At 42.3% G+C, this 20,427-nt stretch overlaps 1 protein-coding gene across 1 annotated transcript; it reads right to left on the bottom strand.

The window, feature by feature from the left end:
- Positions 1 to 13,598: 13,598 nt before the first annotated feature.
- On the bottom strand, positions 13,599 to 20,107 carry LOC116489529 (olfactory receptor 5AR1-like). The gene is made up of 2 exons (XM_032187953.1): positions 19,199 to 20,107; positions 13,599 to 13,733 (listed from the first exon to the last, which is right to left on the bottom strand). The coding sequence occupies exons 1-2, from the start codon at positions 20,105 to 20,107 to the stop codon at positions 13,599 to 13,601; spliced, it is 1,044 nt and encodes a 347-aa protein (XP_032043844.1).
- Positions 20,108 to 20,427: the final 320 nt, after the last annotated feature.

The raw sequence follows: 20,427 nt of genomic DNA, 5'->3' as shown, positions 1-20,427 counted from the left end.
CATTCCCATCATCAGTGTGGTGTGCTCAGCAACTCTTTTCTTTTCCCCACTGATTTCTTTCTAGGCATGTAATGTGCTGCATGCAGAACTTTCCTTTACAAATGGAAGAGTGAATGGCCCATAAGGATAATCGCTTTATTTGTTTCTCTGTTTAAAGACGCTTACAGAATGTATTTCCTCTACCTTTATCCTCCCTGGATAAAAAACTCCTAGAGTTCCTTTTCAGAAGCTAGCAGAGGACTAGAGAAATCACCAGACTGGACCACAGCTGTGGTCTGTGGATCAGGGCTGGGAGCAGATACTTCAGAGGGTGGCTTATGAGGCAATCATAGAATAATTTGGTACAGGGAAATGTCTGTCTGACTCTAGTAGTCTATGCTGCTAATTTTACAGTAGTGTAGGTTTTATAGCATAGAAGTTATAGTCATCAGTGCTTCTATGCCTGTACTATTAAGCTTAAAACTTGACTGATTACGATCCAGGCATCAGGTCACAAATAGCCGGAAGCTCATCATGATAAAATGGAGGGGTCAAATCTCCTTTTCAAAGAGATCATTTGTTCCCCTAAAGAATTGCAACTGTACTTATTAGCATCTTTCTAGTAGAAGGCAGAGATACAGAGCTGTTGCATGAAATCCTAATTCTGCTTATTTCAAGAGATTTACTGTCAGCTCAGAGTCAGGATTTTTGTTTCTGTCCCTGGTATTGCACCTGAGGGAAGACACTAAGGAAATATCATTTGCCTTTTTCCTCACTGAATAATTTAGCCATTTTATTATATTTATAGCAATTATAGCAAGCCATCAGGTAGTGACTTATCACAATGCCTAAAACCATTTCCAAATTACAATTCGATATTCAAAATGGCTTCACAGGACTAAGTGAAGCTCAGGTCTAAAATGGCTCTCATTTTGAAGTTCTTAGTTATGGCCAAAGTTCATGGCTTTTTATAAGGATAAACATCCTATTGACAGCTTAGTCACGTCATTGACCTTGCAAGATGCACAAATATGGATTTAGTTTCTTCTTTGCTAGACCTGAACACCTGTATTCACCATCAAGCAAATGATAACTGAAAGATCCAAACATTTGATAGGAATCAGTGTCCCACAGTCGTTTCAAGCATCCCTGCGTAGCTTTACAGAGCTGCACTGCCTGCTGTTTCTACCACCCTGTCTATGAAATGAATATATCTGTACAGGGAATGATACATTTGAATGGAAGATCTGTGTTGTGTAGGGTGTATTTTATATCATGCTAGGCACTGATTCTTCATATGTAGATCTATAGAAAAGCCACAGTTTGCAACTGTGGATGTCACTGGGAAAATCGACTGAAATTGCAAATGCACTGGAGATGTTGGTCCAAGTCTTTTGGGAATTGGAAAGGACTTTTGAGAACCTTTGTGATTGATAATGACTTTGTTTCATATGCCTTCTGGTAGGCTACTTCTGCTCCATAAGCAATCACCGGCCCTATCTTTCCAAACACATTCACTGTTTATCTAGACTTGATTTAATTTTCCTGTGACTTAATACACTATTATTATTTTTTTTAATAATATTTTGGACATGTAGAATTGTGGTCTACAACATCTACAGTTTATGTCACACTTTCAAATAGAGTTTAGACGCTTCCTCTTCCTGAAGAAGAACCAGTCTTTGAGCAATGAGGGAGGATGCGCTGTCTGCTTCTGTGATAACAGTTAATACTCAGCTGCACTTAAAGAAATGATGGGATTTTATTATGTTGTTGAAATATAGATCTGTGTTACTACAAGACTTTGCCTGAATTATGTATTCATTGAGTAGGAAACCTTACATCTCCTAAATTAGTACCTAATTTCAACTACTTTGGAAAAAAAAAAAAAAACAGCAATTGTGTCTTTATTTGCACCCTTGTAACAAAAGTGTAAGTATTGCTAAAAGTAATAGAGGAAGTGTTTTCACAGTGTTAACATGTATGTTCGGCTTCACACACCCAACCTTTCTGCCTATGTGTAGAGCAGTGACAATTGAAGTATTTTTAACTACTGTGGAGGCTTTAACTGTCAATGAAATAAATAGCGACGCCCTGTTGGTGATCAGTAGGAGCAAATAAACCTTTACTTCAGCACTGTAGCACTCCCTTCTGACTAAAGTTTTGTGTGTTTACGCTCTCGTTCGGCTTTTCTGCCCCCGTGCGTTCATTCCTTGGGAATGGTGTGTATTTTTGTGAGAGGTGGCTGGGGCGGCGGGCGGCTTCCCCTCTGAGGCAGCGCGCGTGAGGCGCGACCGTTACTCAACGGCCGTTACCCAACGGCCGCCTGAGGGGGGAAACGCTCCGGGGCGGCTCGGGCTGAGGCGGGGCCCCGCCGGAGCCCGTCCCCGCTCCGCCTCTTGCTCCCCGGCGGCTGTGGGACGGGACGGGACGGACGTGGTGCTGCTCGCCTGGGTAGGTGGGGGCCGGGGACGGTGCAACCGGGGGGAGCCGCGAGCTGACGGCGCGGGGCCGGGGCTGTGAGGTGCCGGTGGTGCCCCCTTCGCGCCTGCTTCGCGTTTTGCTCCGCTGCTGTGGGACTGCTAAAGACGGGTGGCCTCATCCCCACAGACGCCGTGTGTGGCTCCGGGCTGCCCATGCACCTGCCTCTTTGCTGCTCCTCACGGCGTACGGGTTCCTCGCAAATTGTGAGCTAAAACCAGAGCTTGCGAGCAGCCTCCTGAGAAGGACGGTGGGTCTGGCGTGTGGTATCGCTCCAAAACTGACTGCCAGACAGCGACCGCATCAGCCTCCCGAGCCCAGGTCCCGAAATCTCACCCACCTGTTAACCGCCCAGCCTGATGCTATTGCCTCAAGTGCCTAACGCTTCTGCAGGTACAAGGTGCTGAAGGTGCCCTTTGGGGATGCACCAGGGGAGAGCAGGGGAGCGCAGGTAAGGTGGGTTAATCCCCAGCTGGGCCAGAGGTTGCTGAGAGCCCGCCCTTGTGAACAGGGGTTGGGATCATGCTGTTGGGCTCTCGTCATCGAATAGAGCTAGACGTGGCTAAGGCATCCTCCGATGTGTTACCACGTTGTCAGCAGTGGCTTTGTGGGATTGGTTTAGCAACTGTTGTTTTGTTTTTATAAATGCGTGGTCTATTTGCATTTTGCCCACTTTAAGTTAAAAGAGTTTGTTCTGCTTTCCTCACTTAGGTTGCAGAATAAGGTAGCATGTCTTTCTCATCTTATTTTGGGGGCATACTGCTGGAAAGCGTTGGCACAAATGGTATCTTGGTGATGAGTGGGAACCATTTGAACTAAAATTAAACAGGTGGGGATCATCTTTGATAATGAGGCTTTCTGCCTTAGCAGAAAGCTATTAGCCTACAGTTAGTCTTATTGTGATATATTCTAGCATGTTTCTTACAACAGTGGGGTTATAGTGGCAACCTGAGTGGCAGCAGATCTAGGACAATCATTGTTGGTAATCCTGGGGGTCTTATGAGACAGCTGCAGGATTGAAGATCCCTTTTTGGGGGATTTTCAGGAGCAAATACTGGCAGGTTAACCCGTGATATGTTCCTGATGAGTTTGTTGGCTCATAGGAGCAGGGCTGAGTGAATCTCTTTTTGTTATTTTCTTTTTTAATTTGTCTTTTTATTTATTTATTTGTGTGTGTATTTGAAGGGTGCAAACAGCTATGGACAACTTGGTCTTGGTCATAAAGAGGATGTGCTGGTGCCTCAGTCAACGAAAGATGTTTCCTGCAAATGTTGAGCGTTACTAGAGGAGGGGGACATTCTGCAGTTATCACTGGTAAAAACATTGCACTTGCAAGGAATGTATGACAGTCTGAAAAAAAAAAAAAAAAGTGTTTCCCTGTTGATTTGGTGCTACCACCCATCTTTTGCTTTTGTTTCTGAGCTTAGTTGCAAAGCGATTTTCTCCAGTGCTTGTTAATATTTTGGGGGGGTTTCCTCTGTTTTGTTTATCTGTGGTTATTTAATGGATTTGTGAGGACAATTTTTTTTTTTTTTTAACCTGTTTCATATAACAGCTTTTCATATAAAACTGTCAGTTTTCCTGTATTGAGGATGAGGGGGGAAGGAATCAAGTAGGAAGTTATTCAGTCTTGAGAAGTGCTACTGTAAGGAGTGGAAAATAGTGTCTGGTCTTTGAAGGGTTCTGCTGTGGGCTAATGATGGGAAAGAAGGGATACAGAGAGGTGTGAATGGTATGAAACAGTTCTGATAACAGGTTCCTGTTTTACTATATAGATTGTCTCCCTTGACTCTATATAACTGCTTATTCAAAGATGCTTCTTATGCATCAGAAATAGTTCTTTCTCTTTTTGTGTGATTGCAGTGCCTAAAATGACTCAGTCAGCTGTCCTTGTCTGTCACGGGATCTCATGGCGTATAGACTTCTCTTTTTAGTCTGTCAAGTGGATGTGATTTTATTTTTTTATTTTTATTATTCCAGGTGCTAGAGAGCTCTTTGTGCATGGCCAAAACAAAGAAGGGCAGCTGGGACTGAATCACGCAGAAGATGTACTGCGTTTCACTTCTGTGCACTGCCCTGTCTGGCTTTCATGTAAAAGAAGTTGCCTGTGGTTGGGATTTTGCAATCATATTAGTAGGTAAGTCTGCCTCTGTAGGAGCTAGGGAAAAATAGTGATGTAGAGAACACACTGGAAATTCCACATTGCTATTGCTTGTGCAGTGCATGACACTCACAAGTTTTAAGCTACTTGCATTGCAAACTAAGTCTGTGTTTCTTGTATCACCTTGAACTTCAGACTTTTACTGAATGTGATATGTAAAACCAGAAGCCTGTGTCCTCAGGGGCTTTGGAAGAAGAGATGCTAGGTCTTTTTTGAGTTGTTTCACTGTGATACTTTTGCCTTTTGGAATGTTATGGTGCTTTGCTTTTGCTGACTTATACACTGATCAGACTCTAACACTTTATTTGGCAGGAATTGGCCTAAGTTCTGTCCTGTGGGTCTAATGCTTTTGGACAATTAGGAGTTCCTCAAATTTCAGGTCCATGCTTGACTCCATAAAAGGTTGAGGTAAAGATCTAAAAGGAATTGTGCTTTATTGGTCTGAATGTTATGTTTCTTACAGCAAGTAAAGGCCTGGTGACCTCAGTGGGCTTTAAGCCAGGCCCTTCAACTGCTTTTGAAGGAGTCTATCTGATGAAATAAATTTACAAAGTAAAGGACCAAAGGTGGTAATTGACTCAGGAATGAGAAGCTAAGGTTACTTTCTTTGTTGTATGAAGAAGTTGTCCACTTGTTATGGAAAGCTGCTGGTTTCACTTGTGATTAGAACAATTCATTAATGCATTTGGATGACATCTGCAGAATGAGTCTGATGCTCAGGTGATGTGAAGTGATATTAAAGCTAATGAAACCATCTGACTTTACTTCAGCTGAAGTTTTGCCTTAAGTTTGTAAGAGTTTAGATATGTTTTGCTTCCTGGAGTTTACTCATACCTTTGCATACCTTGTTCAAGGCTTGTGCTTAACTGTTTGAATGATGCCTTGTAAACCAAAATAGATTAGCAGTAATCCACCCTGGAAAAATAAACTGTATGATAGAGTTCAACAAAATTAGTGATGTCAATTCTTCTGATACATTGCTCTTTTGCTTCTTGTGCACTTCCGCTTTTTAAGTATGTGCTACTTTTCAGGTGCATTTATGACTCCAAATTTCTTTCCCACGGTGAGGACCATAGTATTATTTCCTGGTCTTAAAAACCTTTAGATAAAAGCAAGCTTGGTCATTCCCAAAATAATATCAGTATGGGAAAGTATGTAGCTGCAGGAAAATCAATCTGAGAGTATATGCTTTAGTTATGTACTTTGAGACTAAGATTATTTTTACTTCTGCATGTAAAGGTACTAAAAAGTAAATTGACTCACATCTTGTTTAATCTCCAGTATGTATTTATCAAACAATATCAGCTTCAAAGGAAATAGAGGAGGAATGGAAACAGATATCTGCTCGACGTCACAGGCAACCCCCCTCCCTACTGGCCCTGCCTCCCCAGGTGCCCATACACAACAGGTTTGAGGCCCTGGAGCTTGAGAGACCGGTGGGTGAGTATGAGGTGAACAGTCTACCCAGGAGGATGCATAGGGCGAGGAAGTTGACTCCACGCCTCAGGACTGCCTCTGCTAAGAAAGAAAGAAGGGTGATTATTGTAGGTGACTCCATTCTCAGGGGAACAGAGGGCCCTATTTGTTGACCTGACTGCCCGTAGGGAAGTCTGCTGCCTCCCTGGGGCCAGGGTCAGGGACATTGCCAGAAAGCTTCCTAACCTGGTTTGCCCCTCTGACTATTATTCTCTTTTGATAGTCCAGGCTGGCAGAGATCATATTGAAGAGAGAAGCCTGAAGGCTATCAAACAGGACTTTAGGGGACTGGGATGACTAGTAGATGGAGAGGGTGTACAGGTTGTGCTTTCCTCCATCCCTACAGTGGTGGTGGTGGTGGGTACAGAGAGGACTCAGAAAGCACACCTGATAAACAGCTGGCTCAGAGGCTGATGCCAAGAATTATTATTTTTTTTTTTTTTTGACCATGGGGTGTTTTACTCAGCACCTGTCCTGCTAACTGCAGATGGGTCCCACCTGTCTCAAAGGGGAAAACAGACACTAAAGCAGGAGCTGGCGGGGCTCATTGAGAAGGCTTTAAACTAGGTAGGAAGGCAGATGGGGATGGGGAGGGAACAAGGCTCCTTAGATGTGTGCCAGAGAGAACAATGTCAGGGCTGGGGGAGCAGGCAATGGCCCAGCTGAAGTGCATCTACACCAATGCATGCAGCATGGGTAACAAACAGGAGGAGCTGGAAGCCATCATGCAGCAGGCAGGCTACGACTTGGTTGCCATCACTGAAACATGGTGGGACCACTCTCATGACTGGAGTGCTGCAGTGACTGGCTATAGGCTCTTCAGAAGGGACAGGCAGCACAGAAGGGGTGGTGATGTGGCTCTCAATATTAGAGAGTGTTTTGATGTTGTGGAACTTGAGACTGAGTCTGGAGACTCAACCTTATCATTCCTATGGGTTAGGATCAGCGGAAAGACCAATAAGGCAGGCATCCTGGTGTGGGGGGTCTGTTACAGACTGCGAAACCAGGATGAGGAGACAGATGAGGAATTCTACAGGCAGCTGGCAGAAGTTGTGAAATCATCAGCTCTTGTCCTTGTGAGGGACTTCAACTTCCCAGAAATATCCTGGAAATGCAATACAGCTCAAAGGAAGCAGTCTAGGAGGTTTCTGGAGAGTGTGGAAAATAGTTTCCTGATGCAGCTGGTTAGTGAGCCTACCAGGGGAGGTGCCCAGCTGGACCTTCTGTTCACAAACAGAGAAGGACTGGTGGGAGATGTGGTGGTCGGGAGCTGTCTTGGGCAGTGTGACCACAAAATGGTAGAGTTCTCTATTCTTGGCAAAGTCAGGAGGGGGACCAGTAAAACCCTTGTCTTAGACTTCTGGAGGGCAGACTTAGAGCTGTTCAGGACACTGGTTGGCAGAGTCCCTTGGGAGGCGGTTCTGAAGGGCAGAGGAGTCCAGGAAGGCTGGGCACTCTTCAAGAAGGAAATCTTGATGGCTCAGGAGCGGTCTGTCCCCATGTGCCCAAAGATGAGCTGGTGTGGAAGAAGACTGGCCTGGCTCAACAGAGAATTGTTGCTTGATCTTAAGAGAAAAAAACATTGAGTGGGTGTATCACATGCCCTATCATGCACCAGTCTGCGGGAAAGTTGAGCGACACAATGGGCTGTTAAAGACTACACTGAAAGCAATGGGTGCTGGGACATTCAAAAATTGGGATATGCATTTGGCAAAGGCCATCTGGTTATTCAATACTAGGGGATCTGCCAACCAAGCTGGACCTGCCCCATCAAACCTGTTACGTACTGTAGAAGGGGATAAAGTTCCTGTAGTGCACATAAGAAACATGTTGGGTGAGACAGTCTGGGCTACTCCTGCCTCAGGAAAAGGCAAACCCATTCATGGGATTGCTTTTTCTCAGGGTCCTGGATGCACTTGGTGGGTAATGCAAAAGAATGGGGAGGTCTAGTGTGTACCCGAAGGGGATTTAATACTGTGTGAGAATAGCCCATGAGTTGAATTGTATTATGTTAATTATTATATAATACTGTACGTCATCACTACCATGATTGCTATATGTCAATGTCCTATTAATGGTATCACAGTGACAGCCACGCAGATAATAATGAATGAATTTTGATAGAGTTGGACAAGCACAGAGATGTGATGGAGCGAGAACGGGCTTCGATTTGTGACGATCCAACATCACACACCATTTCTTCTGCCCTGAAAGACTGCTCTAACAGATGGAGCCCGAAGTCAGTCACGGACTATGCAAACTCAGTGGACATTGTGTAATAAATGTCTCAGTCTTCAAAATAGGACTATTAACTGCATGAAGTTTAACAAGGCCAAGTGCCGGGTCCTGCACCTGGGGCGCAATAACCCCAAGCAGAGCTACAGGCTGGGAGATGAGTGGTTGGAGAGCTGCCAGGCAGAAAAGGACCTGGGAGTGATGGTGAATAGTTGGCTGAATATGAGCCAGCAGTGTGCTCAGGTGGCCAAGAAGGCCAACGGCATCCTGGCTTGTATCAGAAACAGTGTGACCAGCAGGGCTAGGGAGGTGATCGTCCCCCTGTACTCAGCTCTGGTGAGGCCGCACCTCGAGTACTGTGTTCAGTTTTGGGCCCCTCGCTACAAGAAGGACATCGAGGTGCTTGAGCGGGTGCAGAGAAGGGCGACGAAGCTGGTGAGGGGCCTGGAGAACAAGTCCTACGAGGAGCGGCTGAGGGAGCTGGGCTTGTTCAGCCTGGAGAAGAGGAGGCTCAGGGGCGACCTTATTGCTCTCTACAGATACCTTAAAGGAGGCTGTAGCGATGTGGGGGTTGGTCTGTTCTCCCACGTGCCTGGTGACAGAACGAGGGGGAATGGGCTTAAGTTGCGCCAGGGGAGTTTTAGGTTAGATGTTAGGAAGAACTTCTTTACTGAAAGGGTTGTGAGGCATTGGAACAGGCTGCCCAGGGAAGTGGTGGAGTCACCATCCCTGGAAGTCTTTAAAAGATGTTTAGATGTAGAGCTTAGGGATATGGTTTAGTGGGGATTGTTAGCGTTAGGTAGAGGTTGGACTCGATGATCTTGAGGTCTCTTCCAACCTAGAAATTCTGTGATTCTGTGAATCAAAGTTTACAATTTATTAAAGGAATAGAGGTAAGCAAACAGCGCTGGGTGTGTCGGGAGTCTCTGCTCCACCAAGACGCACACCAGTTACATCAAGCAGCTGATTTTTATGCTCCTAGGCTAATACATATTCATTACTACTTCTAAAAAAACCAAACAGGGTTATTATAATTAGTTTCCGGAATCCAAACCCTCCTACTGGAGCATGCATATCAGTCTCTGGTGGTCCCTCTGGGGGTCTCTCATGCTGAAGGCTCATAGTCTTCCTCCCTCTTGTACTTCTCCTTTGTCCAACTTGGCTGTATGTCAGAGACTCCCCTGCAAGCTTTGTCTTTTAGTTGTTCTTCAGCTCTCCCCATCTCCTTAATCTCCTGCCCAGATATCAGAGACTTGCATAGTGTCCCATGCAATAGTCATAATAGTTAGCAGTTATTCTGAAACCCCCTCAGATATCAGAGACTTCAAGGAAAAGCCTACAAATACATTTCCCTTCAAGCTCTCTATTGACACGAATTGCGAAAACATTCATTTGCAAGATATAAGAACTATATACATTAACCACTCTGTTTTTCTTAGACTTGTGGTTATACAAGGGTATGTAAGAAAGAAGGTCACATTCATCATACCATGCGGCCCTAGCATTGTTCCATACTGACACGAATCAGATGAACATATCTCACAATTGTATATACTATAGATGAAAATGGTGATTAACTGGAATGTGTAGGAAAGGGTGTAACCTGAGCATGACATAAATGGTATAGAATAAGGGGTGGATGTATGTCCTGGTTTCAGCTAGGATAGAGTTAATTTTAACTCATTATTATGAATGTTTTTTCATCCAAATAGCTCAGTCATCCAAAGTCACTTGCTACAACTCACCCTGCTCGTTTTGTTGTGGCCTCCACAAGAAATTCCTAGCTAAGGATGCATGCTTGAAAGTTACAGTTTTACAACATATTTTATGATGAAACAGTCATTTTCTCAAAACAAAACAAAGTCTCATTTATTTGGAGAATACAGATGCGCACCAGTTACCTGGATTTGAGAAACCTCAGGCTTGGCAGTTCCTGACAGTAGAAACGAGAAGTCATGACTGCATCTTTGAATACAGCGAGACGGGACAGAGGCAACTGTTTGATTGGAGAGAGGCTTTGTTGCCCACCCTTTGTGTCACAGCAGGACCATCCCTAAGATACGTCAAAATCAAATCACTTTGTCTAACGGCGGGATTAATAAGATTTGTCAGGTCTCCAGCTAGTAACGCTTACTGTGACCCAAGACTGATGACAGAATCAGCTGCTGCCTTTAACTGAAGACAAAAATGGTCCCTTTTCTCTGCTGGCCATTCATGTTTCTGATAGAGGGAAAAGGTCCTTGGAGGGAATTCTCCCATCTTCACACTTCACAAGGGAATAATTCCGCACTGCAATTCACATTGCAGGTGTGCAATGGCACACTCTGACAATGTCATCTCTTCTAAAATTAAATTCAGAATTTGGGAGTCTATTCAGGACATTGACTCATATTTGCCAGGATCTGGGAAGAAGGAGCCCCCTGAAAAGATCTGCAGGACAGGAGCCCTAGGGAGCTGGAGGGAACAGGGACAGCTCTGAATTGGCCTCATCTTCCTCAAGAACCATTTCTGAGTTTAGAAAAGTGGAGAAGTATTGAAAACAGCCCGGTCCAAGCAGTTTTAAAGCCAGCCCCTAACAGGGGCACGCAGCTAGCTCTGCTTGACCTGTAATCTTGCAATTCAATGGGTTAAGCAAGGATCCCCTCCCTTTTCTTGGGATTGAACAAAAGCACTGTAGAAATCCTTCTAGTTTTCACAGGACATTTTTCCTTTGAGACAGTCTCTCACTTCCCCTTAGATTAGAGCCATAATCAAACCTGGCTGTATGCTTGGGGAGCTGCTAATTTCCAGGAGAGAAAGCTTGAGATCCTAACGATGCACAGTGGAGCCAATTTAAACACACTTAAACTCTCTTGCCCAGTTACGTCATTGCAGTTTGTCAGGCACCAACTTTTTAAACTGCATCTACTGAGACCTTATTAGAATCATCCCAAGTCATTTCCTGCAGAGACAAACAAATTATGTTAAGTAGTTTGCCTTGCGTATTGAGACGTGGGCTCCCAAAAACTGAATGGTGTTTGCATTTGACTTCCTTGTCAAAAAATCTGAGTGATTGCTTCAAATATGTGTAGTAATTTGTACCGTGTTTCCTCATAGAATAGCAAAGGACATAGCAGAAATTTCCCATAGCTGAAATGTGGAGCCTAAAAAAAAAATAAAGTAGGAAATTACAGTTTGACAATTACAGGTTAAAGAAACAACTGAAAGTCAGTATTGGTTCTCATAGTACTTAATCATATGTCAAAAAGTGTCAAATCTTGTGTTTTGTTTTGTTTTTTAAATCTTCAAGGCATGAAGATTCATGGTTTAATACCAAAGTCAAATAGCTGGACTGTAGATCTGTTGTCTGTTTAAAAAAATAAATCTCTTTTGTAAGCTAGCTTCACAATACTGTTTTAGCTTCAACTGAGCTTTGTAGATGCTTTGGGATAACAGTAGTGTAGTTGTCTTTTGACAAAGAACCAGTTTTACATTCAGCTATGCAGAGTATATGCTTGATTAGTCCAATCAATTTTAGAAGTAAAGTAAAACCAAAGGTGATTAAATGTAACGTTTTGACTCAATGCAAATATTTTTAAGGAATTAAGCTGAAGAGCAAGAATAAGTATACTGTTTTTGTCTTTTAGGGCAAGTAAGTGAATTGTCTAGTAACTTCTGCAATAAAATAGCTGGTTAGAGACGTTAAGTTTTGTTGCTGAGCCTCTTGAGGTTTTTAATGGAACTGAAGAGTGTGGGAAGAATGAACGCAGTTTTAAAATGTGCTGCCATATCGCTGTTTTGTTGCAGCTCACAGCTCATGTGGTACCGTGTAGGTTAATAGTTGCTGCTCAGGCTGATGTGAAATTTTCTGTATTGGATTTGAGAAATCTGGAGTTGGTCCAGTTGGTAAAGCATTCCAGTAAATGACTAAAAGTGAAATTGTGTCTCAGTGACGTTCTGTAATATCTAAGGCACTTGAATGCATGTTATCACAGTGATTGAAAAATTATTTAATCATTTCAAAGAGCTTTAGTTAATGTAACCCTCTTTTTCATTCTAATACTGATTTGGTCTCTGATCTGTTGGGTTCAGTAAGTATGTGAAGTTTGAATTTCCCATGACCCATGTCATGTAATGTGTCTGTAACACTTTGAAAGTGTAATTTATTTGTGTGAAGATTTGTGGAATAGTAGGACATAGATTCTTAGAGAAAAGTGAACTTGAAAGGCATTATTACGAATCTAAGCAACTGTACTTCAATATTGCTGTAGCTTCTGTGTATGAAGACAGACAGCATAACATTTTCTGTTCTAGCTTTGTTTTCCTAAATTTACTAAAGTAATTTGCCATTCAGGTGAGAAATTTCCATGCTTGTCCTGCATTTTGAACTGACTTTACCTGGTAAATGTGATTTCCAACCAATTTTATTTGGTTGGTAACCAAAACCAGCCCACTTATCCTTAAATTGTAGGAGACTTACTCTGCTGTTGAGTAGTATTGGTGATGTTGGAAACATCAAATGGATTGTTTTGAGTAAATACTCTTAGAGAAGGAAGCTTACCTCATAAAATTCAGAGTTGAAAACTCTACGTATGTGAGATCTTCTTTGAAGACTACATACTTGCTTTATAAGACAGAGGCAAAGAAGGGATTAAGTGTCTCTGCTTTGCCTATGTCCTTGTCTGTGAGGTGACCTTCCCCGTCAAGTAGTGGACCTATGTTTTGTCTTGTTCTCCTTTTCCCATTCACATATTTTTAAAAACAACAAACAAACAAACAAACAAAACAAAAACAAAAAAAAAAAAAAAAAAAAAAAAAAAAAAAAAAAAAAAAAAACTTTTTATTGTCTCCCATAGACCTGGCCAGCTTCAACTCTAATTGGGCTTTGGCCACACGAATTTTCCCCCTACAAACATGTACAGTGTCCCTGTATTCTACAGGTAGAAGTCCCTGCTTCTACAGGTATGCTGCCTGTCTGGATAAAGAGGAATCTCTGTCCAGTGCTACCAAAAGTTTGTGGCACAGTATCTGACCAAATTTAGAAACTTTAAGTTAAACAATGTAGACTATTATTCCAAACACAAATAGAAATTCTTAAATGTTTACAAAGAAGTCAGTGCAATGCTACCAGAATGACTATCATACTGTTAATATAACTGCTGTCTTTGTTATTGACATGGAATTAAGCTGGAACCAACATAAACTGGTGGACACAACCCACCCAGGTTAGCTACACAGCTCCTGCCTAGAGATCTCTCCTGAGAAAACAAAATATTTGCTAACATAATCACCACCATAGCATAACAGATGCCTGCTGCTGCTGGAGAATACTCTGCCCTGCCTGTAAATGCTGGTAGATGTAACTAGAGACAGGGAATATATCTAGTCTAAATAGATGTGAAAATATTTTAGCCTTTAGGGACTGAAGGAAGCACTCATTACTCCAACTAAGCTGTTAAAATGTCCTTTTTATCAGCTGTGAAGCATGACACTTCGGTGTTTTCAGTAGGCCATGTTTGTGTATGTGTATATTTTTCATCTTATTCCATGTGTGTGGTTTTGTCTGTGTCCTTCCTCACCAAGGAGCACTGAAAAGAAGTAGCATGCTGGACTTGATTTTGGGAAAACAAGTTATCAGCTTACCTGACACATCTTAAAGGAATATTAATTTCTGCCTGTAATTAAACAAATTTACTGAAATATTCCACACTTTAAGGGTCCCTAGAGACTGAAAGTGTTTGAAGCAGCAGCTCAGGCCTGTGCTTTTTGTCTTCAGTGTGTTTCAGAATGAGCTGAAGGACAAGTCTGATGTCAACAGCAACCTGAGGAAGGGCTTCCTTCAAACATACAGCAAGACTCAAGTATAATTTCTCTGGGGATTAATTCAGCCCTGCAAGTGCTGGACTCTCAGAAGGCTACAAAAGGTTGATGGGGCTGGAATTTCTAAGCAGCTTCTGACCAGTTTAGAAAAAGAGACTTCTTCCCTCCTGAACAGAAACACACATTTCCTCATTTACAGTGTTTCCCTCCCCAGTACAGAAAATTAGTGGTTTTTTGGTCCACAGTAACAGAGTAACAGAAGTCCAAGTAACAGAATAACAACTCAAACAAACAAACACACATACAAAGGATCACTTGGGAGGAAAAAAAAAAGTTCAGATCTGAGAGGAATAAAGTCCATTTGTCTAAATGCAGGAAAAGAGAGGACAGGCTACATCCATAGGAAATGAAAGTCAATTCTAATGGCCCTTCTCTGCCTTGTCTCAGGTTCAGAGTCTGTGGCTGACCAGGAATCCTACCCCCAAACACAGTACACGTATGAGAATGTACAACTGCTAAAAAACAAAACAACAACAACAAAAAATCCTTTCTGATAAGGAGTACAAGAGCTCCCTCTTCTGTAAGTAAGCTCTTTCTGGCTCTTCCCTTCAGGTTTTGGAGAACAGAAATTTCTCATTTGGAGCCAACAAAAACTGCACACCTTGCAGTCAAATCCACATTAAGAGTTGGTGTCTGTCCGTCATACAATCTCTACTCTCCAGTTTTCCCGTTTTTTTTTTTTTTTTTTTACAGGACAGTCTACTGATAAGAGCAGAAACAGCAATGCAAACAGAACACTAAAATGCGTGTCTGGTAAGGTCACAGGGTTGCAAGCAGAAGTTCTGTGGTAAGCATGAATACAAAAGACTATTTAAAAAAATATGTATTTTTTTTAAACCTTTGCTATATTCCAGGTGTGGAGGAATTCCCCCCCTCCCCTTCCCCCAGTATATCAATATAGGTATTGCTTAAAACAATCTGACTTTGTTCAGTCTGTGTGACTTGTGTTTTCTAATTTTCGTTTTGCCTACATTCCGTTTGACATGAGAACAAACTCTTTGATTCAGTATCATTTTAAAAATGACCTAACCATATTCAGGAGGCAATCTAGGAAAAATACTATGCCTAAAAAGTTGCTGTGTTAACTGATAGTGGAAAAATGCCTAAAAAATTGGAAGGAGCAAAATATTTTCTTTTGTCCACAATGGGTGGGACAGAACCTTTTCATTTAAATCTCAATGGGAAAATCTGAATTAGTCCTTAGGTGAAAATTGAAGTATCACTAACTTATAAAGAACAAGTGAAAATAAGTCATTAAGCAGTAGAAGAATGCACATATGAGTGCATTTTAGAGAGTGTTGGACTTGAAGTGTGGCCTTCCTGAGCTAGGTGGAGAGATGTTTGTGTTGAAAAGGAATTAGTCACAGTACTTAGCTGAAGAATAAAGGGTACCAGCACTGAAGCCAGAAAAGACGATATTGAAGATGCTGCTCTGTGATAACACAGGAAAAAATATAGCCTCTTCCATTGAATCTTCTATAACCCTTCAATAAGAACGAATGCTGTGTCTGAGAAACAACACCAGGTTTGTTTTTTTTTTCCACCAGTTTCCCCAATACAGGGAAATGAAGAATGAAATCAGAACAAGTATGGAGGTGACAGCAGGTCTTTCCTCAAATCCAAAGGGAAAAGACACCAGAAGGGTGGTCTTGCTCCAACATCTGCTGCTACTGAACCATTCCAGGATGAGTGAGAGGTGTGATAATCAACGTGCAACATATTGCTGACACAAAGCACCCCAGGCCTCCACAAATTATGCAGCTGCATGCCCCACAAACACCAGGCATGCCTAGCATAAAGGGTCTAGAGCAGCACATCCACTGCAGTACGCTCACCCCCATGGACGACTTTCTACATCAGTTTCTATAACAAAGAAACACTATGCCCTGAATGATGTGGTTAAGCCCTACAAACTGAACTGAAGGCAGCTTTTAATCTTTCCCAAATAAGTCCTTCAGCAGTGCTTCATTCTTCTAAAGTCTCCTGAAGTATGCAGTTGATCTTTAATCCCAATTAAAGGAGGCTACTTCAGAAATTGATTCAGTTTAAGATCTATTTTCATTTAGCTATAGGTTTTTCAACTGAGGCACTTTGAGAGGCATTCTCAGTAACAGCATACCAAATACTCTTACAGAAGAGGAGTGTGGTAGCAAGCAGAGTACACACAAGTACACCACCACAGCTCTTATGATCACTTCTTTTAGGATCTGGCAAGGATGACCGTTTCCTCCCTTGCAGAATATACTCCGGAAGGGAAGGGCCCTAGCCAGAGTAGAAGAAAACATTGTCATTAATGCATGGGTGTGGTCTTTGTTTTACGGGCATTTTTTTGGTTTTTCTTCCCCTTCTGAACCCATTTATCTCCCCTTGACTTGCTGTGCTTCCTCATTGTCTTTGCTCGGCCCTAGCAGTGACTCTGAATCCTCAGACAGCTCACCCCAGACTGTTGGCCTCAGGAACATCTATTTTACCATCACACCCATGCAGCTGCCATGCAGATCTCAGCATTTCCCCGCATACTCCTTGGTGCTGGCATGTCCATTGCCAAGAGGTGGAAGCAGGGGCAAAACTCAGTGAGCCATGAAGCGTCTGCTCCAGGGCATGCAGCAGATGGTCTGAGAACTCCACACAGGAGATGGATTTTTGGACAGTGGAACTGTGGCATCGAGAACATGGCCATAAGCACCCCTCTGACCACTTCTGCTTGGGGCCATGACGTGCAGGTTGGGGCTGCCCCCTGCTACAAAGCTGTGGGATTCTCCTTTTACAGCCTGACTCATTACTCTCACATCCACTGCTCTGCAGGCATTTCTGTTCAGCGGGTCTGTCCCAGCCCACCCAGGCACATACAGGCCACTAATGCTGAACCATAGCACATATGAGGCTGGTTGCTACTCTCTTATCCAACATATAGGACATAAAGTGGACAAAAAGCTCATGAGGTGCAAAACAGAAATGCTTCCTGAGCAAGTCTGATCTTGGAATTCCAGATCTAGCAACCAGAATCTTTGGATTTGCAAGGAACCAGCATAGCTGCTCCTCCCCATCCCCACATCATCTCCACAGTAATTTTTTTGACCCTGCAGAGCAGTTGTTTAATGACCATTGAAGGGGAATGGTGCACCAGCCTATAACAAGTTTTCTCTGCTCATTTTTTGAACAGCAGACTGTCCCTCTGTCTGCATTGATAAATGCTTTGCAATTTGTCAGATGGCTCAGGAATCAGTGTGGCTGTTTCTGGAAAATTATTTCTACTGTCATAGATCAAGAATCACAGATAACACCAGGGAAATACCTGTCACTCTACACGTAATAGGTAATTACCCCCATATTTCACAGGATTTCTGATCTCTTCAGCCAGCTGGTGGAAATGAAACAGGACTGAATATTCTGGGTTTTTTATTTATTTATTTATTTATTTATTATTATTATTATTATTATTATTATTATTATTATTATTATTATTATTATTATTATTATTATTATTATAGTTTTTTATTTATTTTTATTAATTTTGAGCATAAACTAGGGACCAGGAAAGATGACTAGGGTCATTAATAAAACGTGCTTATGTGACTTAATCCCATGATTACTGTAGGTCAGTCAGCACACTGAATTCTATTGGAGACTTTGTAGTGGTATGGATACATGTGCGGCTTTAGCTGCTTCTTAAAACTTGGCATTGAAACTTAAATGTCCTTGGATAGACTTTCATGTCATTTCTTAAGTTGGTGAAATATTTTCAAAACAACAACTCAGAATACATTACCATAGGCAAAAGCTCTTTTGGTTATTAGTTGCCCCATGAACCCATTGCAAACGTTCTACAGATAAGAATGAAGTTCAGATTACTTCCATAGTATAAGAATGCGCATTTGTTATCACTAAGATCTGACTTCCTGCAGATAAGTCATTAGTTTAGCCTTCATGCCAAGGCAGCAACCACAGGAAAGGCCACTAAAAGACATCCTTCACTTTTTTTTTTTTTTTTGTAAGGAACCATGTGCAATATCAGCTATTTAGCACACTGTTTTAACACAGCCTCAGGTCCACATCAAGCTGTAAGTTTATCACCCCAGCACAGAGGCACATAGTTAAGGTATACACAGATTTACAGCCACAATGCACAAAGGAGATGGCACAGCACTCCCTTTCTCTTGCATCCATTTCCACCTTTTTGTCAGCCATACCTTTGCTTTCACCTGGAAGTGCTGTTCCTGGTTATGGACTCACAGACCTAAAGCACACTTGATAAGCCTTCCTTCAGTCCACCAACACTGTGAAAAGCCAGGGCAGGCCCAGACAGTGGTCACAGAAAGTCCATGACTGAAAAGCCTCCCCGTTGCCCCACTTGGTATAGTTTTCTAGGATTCCTTTTACTGTATAGACATCAACATAGCCGATATCTCCAGTTTGTAGGAGCTGATTCACATGCTGGCAGAGATACGTGGCACAAGCTATGGCCAGATATGCTTGTTGAACTATTGGCATGCCAGTTGAAAACACCCAGACTGATGAGCTTAAATGATGGCAAAGGAGCTTTCCCTCCAGTCAGTCTCCCAGAGAGGATACAGTTACATTATTTTCCACAGGAATGAAATGGTCAGGAAGAGGAAACAGTTCTATAAGCTACTTTAGCAGAAGCGTGTGCACCATTAAGTGTGCCTACAGTACCTAGCTGGCAACACCCATGTTTAAGACCAAGGTTCTCATCTAAGCTTCTTCCATGCTCAATGGAGGAAAAGATTACAAGCCAAGGTCACCTCCTCCTGTAATAATGACCCAGAGTTGTGCCATCCAGTTGGCTGTCTGGAGATGCATACTTCTCCCTTTTAACTGTAAACGGAGCCCAGAGAAGGAGTTTCTTTCCAGGATCTGTCTTTTAGATGATTAAAGTAAGAGATGTCATTACCAGCAGTCCCTATCCAATTGCTTGGGCTTCCAGAGGAGGCCAGAAACAGAAAGATGTTCTCATTTTGTTAAAGTAGTTCGCACCTGGCTGATTACTCTTCCAAGGGCACATTTGACTTCTTTGTTCCTCAGACTGTAGATTATGGGGTTTAGCAGTGGAGTGAGGATCCCATAGAGCATGGAAACTATCCTATCCTGATCAGGTGAGTAGGCAGAAGAAGGCCGTACATACGTGCAAATAGTAGTCCCATAGAAAAGGCATACCACTGTCAAGTGAGAGCTGCAAGTGGAGAAAGCCTTGTGCCTGCTCTCAGAAGAGTTCATGTACAGGATAGCCAAAAGGATATACACATATGAGACCAGAGTGACCACAAAGGCACTGCTTCCAAGGACCCCAGCTACTGTAAGAATCACTAGTTCTCTACTGTAAGTAGGTAAACAGGAGAGGGCCATCACAGGTGGAATATCACAGTAATATTGGTCAACTTCATTAGAATCACAAAAAAAGAGTGTAAAAATCAAAGATGTGTGCAATAGAGAATTAAAAAATCCTACTATCCAGGTGCCAATGGCTAGGCGAGAACATAGTTTCATACTCACAATATTAATGTACTGCAGTGGATGACATATGGCAACGTAACGGTCATATGCCATCACAGCCAAGAGAAAAATCTCTGTGCCTACAACATCAATGAGGAAGAACAGCTGGAATATGCAGCCACTGAATGAAATCACATTGTTCTCAGACAACAAGACCTCCAGCATCTTTGGCACGGTAATAGTGGGGCATAAGATATCCAGTAGGGATAAGTTGCCAAGGAAGAAGTACATAGGGTTGTGCAGACGAGTATCTGTGCTAATGGCAACAAAGACTGTGATGTTGCCTGCCATGGTGACCAAATAGATGATCAAAAACAGCACAAAAAGAAAAAAACGCACCCCTGGAGCATCAGATAGGCCTATGAGAATAAATTCAGATACTGTTGATGTGTTGACCCTGTGCATCTTATCTTTCATTGTAGAAATGATTGCAGAGGTGTACCTGGAAGAAAAAAAAAGAAAAAGAAAAAAAAGAAAAAAAAAGTTGTAATAGTCAAAATTTCACTTCCTTATAAACAGTGTGATTTTTTTAATCTCTTTTGCATTTCAAATACATTTGTAAGTTTGCATCACCACACTCAACATCTGAATTTTGCTCTCATATATGTAAGATAAAGGCTAAAAATAGTATTAAGCTTAACAGTGATTAACCAAAAAAAAAATTAACTCTTTGAGTGCAAGTCATCTTCTCAGACTGGGGAGCTGAAAAGTTGAATACAAAGATA

Source organism: Aythya fuligula, chromosome 5, assembly GCF_009819795.1.
Source record: "Aythya fuligula isolate bAytFul2 chromosome 5, bAytFul2.pri, whole genome shotgun sequence".
Classification (NCBI taxonomy): domain Eukaryota; kingdom Metazoa; phylum Chordata; class Aves; order Anseriformes; family Anatidae; genus Aythya; species Aythya fuligula.
This window is presented reverse-complemented; position numbering and strand designations above follow the sequence as displayed.